General features: G+C 45.8%; 1 protein-coding gene across 3 annotated transcripts in view; it reads left to right on the top strand.

Annotated features, from left to right (window-relative positions):
* Positions 1 to 9,444, top strand: part of VAPB (VAMP (vesicle-associated membrane protein)-associated protein B and C) — a 71,281-nt gene that overhangs the window by 57,506 nt on the left and 4,331 nt on the right. For 2 of the 3 annotated variants that reach the window (XM_015423360.1, XM_015423357.1), the window contains exons 3-5: positions 853 to 956; positions 3,688 to 3,768; positions 7,094 to 7,270. In XM_015423360.1, coding sequence (XP_015278846.1) covers positions 853 to 956; positions 3,688 to 3,768; positions 7,094 to 7,270 — 362 coding nt within the window. The remainder of the gene's footprint in view (positions 1 to 852; positions 957 to 3,687; positions 3,769 to 7,093; positions 7,271 to 9,444) is intronic. The other variant, XM_015423358.1, reaches the window with a different exon arrangement.

Here is a 9,444-nt window from a genome sequence, read left to right as displayed (position 1 = left end):
GAAGCAGAAGGAAAAGAATTTAAAACCGGATGGGGAGGAGGAAGAAGAAGAAGAATCCTACTCACAGGATTCAACAAGCCAAAATTCCACGTCATCAGAATAATTTGAATCGGAGAAAGGAGAGGCTGCCCCCAAACTCCAGAAAACGAAGAAACGCAAAAAGAAAAAAACTCTAGAACTAAGACAATAGCACTAAAGGCAGTAATTGTGTTAAGCTATTAAATGTGTACTATCATAATTGAACCAAATATTGATATAACGTGTAATATTAGGTTAAAAAGCATTATTTTTTCAACTATTCAGATTGTGACATGTATTAGACTTCTCCCTTCCCCCAAATCCCGTAGATGAAATAGATTAGAATGGTAGCATTCCTTTCCCTATCATGTAGATATATGTATTAGATCTCCTTCACCCATCATCCGTAGTAATAGTGTTAGGGTATTAGTATCCCTTCTCCCATCCCATAATTGTAGTGTGTAGAAAATGCAAACAAATAAAAAAAAAAAATTCCCCTTCGGGAGGCCCCCCCCCCCAAAAAAAAGATTACCTTGGGCCAGTCTTACATCCTTTCCCCTCCTCCAACCTACCTTACAGGGCTGTTGTTGGAAAGATAAAATGGAGGAAGGGGAGGACAACATTGTAAGATGTTAAGTGCTAAACAGCAGAGTGCAGATGTCTAAAATGATAGATTTGATGGGGTGCGGAAAGTTTGAACATTGTTTCCCAATTTTCAAGGTGTAAGCTTCCCAAAAATATATATATATACACCTTGGAGTGTCCGACTATTAATCATGTTTAAATGGTGAAAATGCTGGGATTCTAAAGCAACTTGGGGTTTTCTCTTTTCAGTGATGCTGCAGCCCTTTGATTACGACCCTAATGAGAAAAGTAAACATAAGTTCATGGTTCAGTCGATGTTTGCGCCACCTGATACTTCAGACATGGAAGCGGTAGTGAGTATTGAAAAAAACCCAGCTTGCTGGAGTGGTACACATCTGTAAGAATGGCCCTGTATTCATATGCCTTGTTAAAGAAAGAGAGGTTGTTAATGCCCCTTGCAGAAATTGCCCCTTGGAGAATATTGGGGGCGTTCTGTATGAATAAAGGAGAGGTGGGGAATTGTGGGTGGGCGGTGTTCCCAGAAAACAAGAATCCGAATTCTTGGAGAGCCAGTTTGGTGTGAGAGCCAGTTTGGTGTAGTGGTTAAGTGTGTGGACTCTAATCTGGGAGAACCGGGTTTGATTCCCCACGCCTCCACTTGCACCTGCTGGATGACCTTGGGGCAAGCCATAGTTCTCTCAGAGGTCTCTCGGCCGCACCTACCTCACAGGGTGTCTGTTGTGGGGAGGGGGAGGGGAAGGAGTTCGTAAGCCGCTCTGAGACTCCTTTAGATAGTGAAGGGCAGGGTATAGACCCAGTCTCTTCTCTTCTTCAAATGAACTCTGCAAGTACCTTTGCATTACTCCTCAAGATTTGCAGGAATCTTACCTTGTTGTTGAGATGCTTGCCTAGCTACTTGGTGAAACAAGCAAAGTAAGAAGAGGCTGTGGATCTCTTCCAGAGGGTAACTGTGTACTGCAACCCAAAAAAAATTCTTTTAAAACAATTAGTAGCCACCTTTCCTCCTTACGGCGTTCAAGGCAGCTGACAATATAAGTATAAAATACATAAAACAGAGTGCATTAAAATACATAAAACTACTTTAACAATATGCAGTCCTAAATAAAACCATCCTCAGCTGCCTCCTTAAAGACTGAAGGTGAGGGGGGCCAGGTGCGCCCCCCCGGGAGGTTGTTCCATAATCATGGGGCCACCACCGAAAAGGCCCTCTCTCATGTACTGGCCAAACAAGTTTATTTGATTAATAGGACAGCCAGGAAGGCCGCTTCCTCTGACCTTAATTCCTGAGCAGGAACATACCGGTGAAGACAGTCCTTCAAATACTGCCATCCCAAGCCATGCTGGGCTTTAATAGCGACAGGTTTGTGGTCCCTTGCTTAGAGTGGTATAGGCTTCTGTGCATCAGAGCCTACCTGGCCATCTGATGATCCAACTTGTGAGAGCTTGTTCTGCAATAAGTTTGTTTAACTTCCATGGTGCCTCAAGACCTTCTGTTGCCGATATCTGAAGCAGTGATACGAGGCAGTTGGAGGGGTTCATGGAAGGTTCGATGACAGGGTTTCTTCCCCTTTTGCCCTGACCTGGATAGCCCAGACTAGCCTGTTCTCGTCCGATCTCAGAAGCTAAGCAGGGTCGGCCTTGGCTAGTATTTGGAAGGGAGACCTCCAAGGAATACTAGGGTTGTGACTCAGAGGCAGACAATGGCAAACCACCTCTGAAATGTCTCTTGCCTTAAAAACAAGTCTAGCTCACCACCTAGTGGTGCATAACGCTAAAAGAGCTAGAACTTCTGGCTGCCAGACAATCTAGGATCTTCTGGCTGCTCTACACACAATGCCACAAGATCATTAATTCCCCCTCTTTGTACAGTGTTAGTGCTTTGGCCCATGACTCCCACTGCCACAATCCTCTTGCAGCATAATGTGTGGATGGAGCCGGCATGCGTATCCCCTCCTAGGGAAAGGCTCATTAGAATATTCATACATTTGTTTGGCTGTAGACACGCTGGTGGATTTTTGCATCTGTTTCCTAGGGCTGGCTGTCATTCCTGTGGGAGCTCAGATTAATCTTAGTCTGGCTACAAGGTCAATAGCTGTTTTTGCAGCACAAATCACGGGGAATTGGTTGTATAACAGCATGTGGCCGCCTTTGACGCTGTCTTGTTTTATGGAAACATCAGTATCAAAAGGGCTGTTTTTACCCTTTATTTGTTATGGCGTCTGGCCTTGGCGAGGAACTTTGGCTGTTGCTTAACAATAAAGTAATCTACGTTTCCCCCCCCCCCAAAGGAGTCTTGTATCTGTGGCTTGCAATAAACAAGACAGCTGCTGCCATTCTGAAGAAGTCTCCTGCACACACAGTTCGTGCTTGAAATTGCCAAGTTTAATTGCAGGCTTCTTATGGGGGAAGTAAATGGCTTGTTCTGGGGCAGGCGGGGGGGGGGATGATAATAATAATGCCACCAGCCTGCCACTTGCATTTGTAAAATGTTTCACCCTCTGCTCTTCTGTTTACTGTGTCGGAATTGCTGCCGGGGCACATTGCTTTGTGGCCCACGGCCGGGCACGATGGGTGGAACAAGTTGGCCCTGTTTATGGCAGTTTTGCTGCATTTTTTCCTTCTCTGCAGACTCCACCTTGTGGGAATTAAAGTGTTATGTAAACAGAACTAACCAGGACAACTTGTCCTACCACGCCTGGCTGTGTTGCAGACGGCAGTGTGTGAATGCACCCTAAGAATGTTACTAGTTTGCTAAGAGCCCTGTTCTTACTACGGCCTGAATTGTCTCAGAGGTCCTTCAGAATTGTGCACAGTTATTCAGGCTTGAGTTTGCCCGTTTTAAAGCTTCAGGGTCTGGCAAGTGGAAAAGTCGCCTCGGGCAGATAAAAATCCTTCAGGAAACCAGTTTAAGTGGAATGTTTAAATGGGAAGGCTTCGCCTTGTTTTCGAAAGATGCCAGGGCCCATGGGACTCCTGGCCCAAGCTCATCACTGTTCTTGTGTAGCCTTCTTTGTAGTGAATCCTCCCTCTCTTGTTACTACTTTTTAATTTTGTGTCTTTTAGTGGAAAGAAGCAAAGCCAGAAGAACTCATGGATTCAAAACTTAGATGTGTGTTTGAACTGCCGGCAGAAAATGATAAACCTGTGAGTTCTAATTGAATTTTACTTCCTAGCAGAGCGCAGGTTGTTCACAAACGAGGTTGTTGCCTGGTCTCTGAAAACCCCGGACTTGGTTCACTGAAATGTCCATGGCCCACACACCAGACTGTGCTTCAGTGAAAACCCTTAAAAGCAACTTGCTGTCCCTTGGGTCTGTTAGAGAGTGTTTTTTGGAGAGGGGGTAACTTTGTCTTTTGAGGAAAGGCTGGTGAGTCTGGGATCTGATTAGAAAAAAAAGGCGGCTAAGGGGAGACGTGATAAGAGACTTATAAAATTGTGCCGGGGTGGAGGACACTTTTCTCCCTCTCTGTTAATACTAGAACTTAGGAACACCCAATGAAATTGTTAGCAAATATGCTAAGGACAGATAAAAGGAGATACTGATTAATGGGTAATTCAGTGCCGGTGGAGGTAGTGTTGACTTTGAGCATAAAATAGCAATTGTAAGCTACTCCAAGACTCGCTTCAGGTAGTGAAGAGTGGGGTATGAAATGAAACTCCTCCTTAAAAGGGGGATGGACAGATTCATGGAGGAGAGGTCTATCAGTGGCTACTAGCCATAGTGACTGTGGGGGGGCCCCTCTATATTCAGAGGCACTAACCTCTGGATCCCAGAGCCAGGAGGCAACATCAGGGAAAGTCCTCAGCCTCTGTGCTCAGTTGTTGGTCCCCCCAGAGGAACTGCTTGGCCACTGTGTGAGACAGGATGCTGGACTAGATGGACCACTGGTCTGACCCAGCAGGGCTCCTCTAATGTTCTTAACTTTCACATTCAGAGGCATTAAACCTCTGAATCCCAGAGCCAGGAGGCAACATCAGGGGAAGTCCTCGGCCTCTATGCCCAGTTGTTGGCCCTCCAGAGGAACTGGACGGCCACTGTGTGGGACAGGATGCTGGGCTAGATGGGCCACTGGTCTGATCCAGCAGGGCTTTTATTATTATTACCATCCTGTTCCCTTTGTCACAAGCAGGATTCAGGGTGGCATACAACATGTATATACATCAGTACATAAAGTAAAATACATAAAATAAATCTACATCAATACATAATAAAATGCACACAATGCAATTAAGCTCCAATAGTATTGAGCAATTTTATCTACTGTTAGATGGTGTCACAGATAGCTGGAGTGGTTGGCATGCAATCTATATTCCACCCATGTGGAGGATCTTAGCCAGGAGAGAATAGAGAAACCTGGGAGGCCACTGATCTCTCTGGCTGTTGCTGTCCTCATCCATATGCCCAGCGGAATATCTCAGTCTTACAGGCCCTGCAGAACTGAGTTAAGTCCTGCAGGGCCCAAATCTCACTAAGTAGAGAATTCTGCCAGACTGAGGCCAGGGCCTTTTGGTCGAGGATAGCGGGGACTACCAACAAGTTGGGAGTGGGGACTACCAACAAGTTGGTACCTATTGAGTGTAATATAGGAAGAGGCGGTCCCTGATGGTTCTTATGTCCATCAGTGGCTATTAGCCTCCGAATCCCACTGCTGGGAGACAACATCTATACTGTTTGTTTGTCCTTCCTCAGCATCTGCTTGACCATTATGTGAAATACAATGCTGGACTACATGGACCACCAGTCTGATCCAGTAGGGTCAACTTTTGTTTAGTCTCTTAAAGACTAAAAATGCAGAAATAACTTGGGTAGTAGCAAGGACACTTGGTAGCTGGCGCTGCCTTTTGTCCATGGGTGGCATTTGATTTTCAGAAGGATACTGCTTCAGAATAGTTTCAGAACTATGAAGTCTGGCCTTGCATGCCGTGTTTATAGAACTCTGAGAGAAGCTGAACACTGCAGTCTGTATCAGTTACATGTTCAGCATATTTGCATCATTTCTCATAACTTTATCCTCCATAACATGAGTCGAGATAAAGAGCTTTGCAGGTCACGAAAACCTTATTCATTCACTGTTTAGGCTTCTGAGATTTCCCCCCAGGTGTTAATGGACACATGTTCAAACTTGCTTGCTTTATTTTTATTTAATTTATTTAATTCTTTAATTACTTCACTTATACTCTGCCTTCCTTGTGAACGCTCAAGGTGGATTGCAAAAGTTTTTAAATGCAATAAATAAAACTGTAACAGTTATTAATGGAAAATTACCTGAACAAGCACTATAGGGCTGTTTTTCCACTAAAAAAAGACCTCAGGGTCATTTATAGCAGAATAAGACATTAAAAGTTCAATTTAAAATATCTTAGTTCAGAATACAACAAAATCAATAAAAGTCAATTTAACAAGAGGACCCATCCCCATGTCACCGTGTTGCTCATTAGTCAAAGGCCCTCTGTAAAGGGCAGGTCTTTAAATGCATCCCAAAAGCCTTTAGGGAAGCAGAAATCCCTCCCTTTTGTGGGGGGGGGTGTTAAAGGGTCAACATCTCCCCCCCAGGTTCCCTCTAACCAAACCTCTCCTAAAGCTACTTCCTGAAGTTCTTGTGGGCTGTAGCAAGTTCTTGCTTCCTTTAGCCTTTGTTCTTGCTTTCTTTAGCCTTTGTTGATATCTCTTGATGTGACTCAGTTTCGATGTCAGACAGGAATAGAGCATTCCAGAAGTGCCAAAGGAAGGGTGTGTAGAGACACCTCCAGAGATTTTTATGCGAAAGGAATTCTGTGCCCAAGTATCTCCCACTCAGGGGACGGGTGTGATTAAAGCCCACGCAAGCTTGCTTTTTCAAACTACCTTGAAGAATGGTTCCTCCCTTGGTGTTTGTTTCTTCCTGTACTCGTGAAACAAAAGAACGGTTGATTACATTGGCTCAGGAGAAATGGTTCTAGGACACGATCGCAAGACAGCGAGCCAAGTTTCAGCCAAGTGTTTAGGCTTTATCGGAGTGATCATAGGATGCTTGGAGATTACTCGTGGTTAACCTTGAGCATCTTGCAGATTGAAGAGTGGCTCATTGTGCAGTGGTCTCCCCCCACCATGCTGTGCAGGGCACAGGAAGAGCCAAATGAGAGACTGCAAGGTCAGCTCTCTCCTCATACCTGGCAGCTGCAGTGGAGGTGGAACCATCTGCATTTGAAATAGGTCTAAATTATTTTTCTAATAGAAGAGTTACAGCTGCTTTCTCAGTGTGTCTTGGGTTGGAAGGGACTGTTCTTGAAGCTGTGTTTGCACTCTGGGAACTCGGTCCATTTGAGTGATGGAAGCTTTTTAAAATTAGGGCATTTTGAAAGGATTCTTATAGTTTCAGCAAGGAATTTTTTATCCAGCGGAGGAAGGTTTTCCTGACTGTGTCGGATTAAGCAGCATTCTTAAATAACTCTCCTCCCCCCCCTCTTCCCCCCTTTTTTGTCTCAACAGCATGATGTAGAAATTAATAAAATTATATCCACAGCTGCAACAAAGACAGAATCTTCTGTAATGTCTAAATCGTTAAGTTCTTCTTTGGATGACACTGAAGTTAAGAAAGTAATGGAAGAATGTAAGAGGCTGCAGTTAGAAGTCCAGAGGTTACGGGAGGAGAACAAACAATTTAAGGTAATCATTGTCTCTCCGTTGCACGTTTCCTTTCTGGAGACAAATATATATTCTTGCCTAAATTGTCGGTGGGAATGTGTTTGTGTTAGCCTGGTATATGAAAATGTAATTGGAAGTAAGACCATTTTAGGGGCTCGTCGAGCACAACATAGAAAAGAAGTTAGATTCCTAGCCAATGTCGTGATAGCCACGCTGGAGCCGGGTGCGTGGGTGTCAATGTGGCAAAGTGTTAAAAACATCTCTCCTTATATATAATTGAATAGTGGGTGCCAAAGTTCTAATTCTAAAATGCACTCCCTTAGTGTATGGCTGATGGCACTGCTCCTCAGCATATATCGCCACCAATCAGAAGGCAAAGCCCGGGTCCCGCCCACACCACAACTGCTGGGACAACCTGGTCTTTTGCATATGGAAGCTGATTGGACTTCACTCCATTCCACACCTCAAACTCCCCCCCCCGCAAGGCAGTTGGAATGTCAGTTGCATATGGAACCTGCTGTATTCTGGTGGTGTGCAGGTCCCAGGTTCATGTTTTAAAAGCAGACTGACACTGTTTGCCCAAAGCCAGAGCACTCTCCCAGAGCCTCTTTCTAGCTCTCGTTGTATTTATTTCCACAATGGGCCTTATTTCTAGTAAGAACATAAGAGATGCCAATGTTGGATCAGGCCAAAGGCCCATCCAGTCCAACACTCTGTATCACACAGTGGCCAGAAATACCAGGTGCCATCAGGAGGACCACCAGTGGGGCCAGGACACTAGAAGCCCTCCCACTGTTGACACCCCCCCAAGCACCAAGAAGACAGAGCATCACTTGCCCCAGAGCCCCTATCTATACCTTGTGGCTAATAGCCACCGATGGACCTCTGCTCCATCTGTTTCGAGTGTTGGACTGGGATCTGAATGCATGAAGCTGCCTTGGACTGGACTGGACCATTGATCCGTCAAGGTCAGTATTGTCTGCTCAGATAGGCAACAGCTCTCCAGGATCTCAGGCAGAGGACTTTCCCATCACCTACCCCCCTGAGCCTTTTAACTGGAGATGCCGGGGATTGAACCTGGGACCTTCTTCATACCAAGCAGATGCTCTGCCACTCAGCCACTGCCCTTCTGTGGAAGAAGAGGAGGAGGCAGAGATTGGATTTATACCCCGCCCTTCACTTGGAGTCTCAGAATGGCTTACAAACTCCTTTCCCTCCCCCCCCCAACAGACACCCCATGAGGTAGGTAGGGCTGAGAGAGCTCTGACAGAAACTGCTCTTTTCAAGAGCACCTCTGACCAGAACTATGGCTTGCCCAAGGTCATCCAGCAGCTGCGAGTGGAGGAATGGGGAATCAAACCCAGTTCTCCGCCACTCTTAACCACTACACCAAACTGGCTCTGCACCATACTGAAAGTCCTTCCCACTCTGAGAGCCAGTTTGGTGTAGTGGTTAAGAGTGGCAGACTCTAATCTGGAGAACTGGGTTTGATTCCCCACTCCTCTACATGCAGCCAGCTGGGTGACCTTGGGCCAGTTCCCTCAGAGCTGTTCTCTCAAGAGCAGTCCTCAAAAGAGCTCTCCCAGCCCCACCTACCTCACAGGGTGTCCGTTGTGGGGAAGGGAAGGAGATTGTAAACTGCTCTGAGACTCCAAATGAAGGGCGGGGTATAAATCCAATCTCTTCTTCTTCTGCTTGCTGGATCACCTTGGGCAGTCACATACTCTCAGCCTAACCTACCTCAAAGGGTTATTTACGAGGATAAAGTGGAAGAGAGCAGGATGACTTAAGTCGCTTTGGTGTCCCATTGGGAAGCAGGGTGAGGTGTAAGTGAAGTAACTGACAGACTACCCAGTCTCTGCTTCTGCTGCCATTGCGAAGGAGGAGGGTCTTAAGCACTAGACTGTTTGTGATCAGAAATAGGCAGTGGTATTATGTGCCCTGTTCCCCTCCCCATCCCTTCCATCTATGGCAGAGGTGTCACAGCAGCCATGCTACATCTGCTTCAGTATCAGTATAGATGTTCAAGATGGCTCGGGTTTCCACAGCCCAGAATCAGAAACCACCTTGGAAACCATGGCTGTTGATTTGGGGTATGCGGCTAGGTCTGTGTTTCATGTCAATGTTGCCTTGCGCCCAGTGGAAGAAAAAGAAGAGATTGGATTTATACCCCGCCCTTCACCCGGAGTCTCATA

This window comes from Gekko japonicus, unplaced genomic scaffold, assembly GCF_001447785.1.
Source record: "Gekko japonicus isolate JY-2015 unplaced genomic scaffold, Gekko_japonicus_V1.1 scaffold1580, whole genome shotgun sequence".
Taxonomy (NCBI): domain Eukaryota; kingdom Metazoa; phylum Chordata; class Lepidosauria; order Squamata; family Gekkonidae; genus Gekko; species Gekko japonicus.
This window is presented reverse-complemented; position numbering and strand designations above follow the sequence as displayed.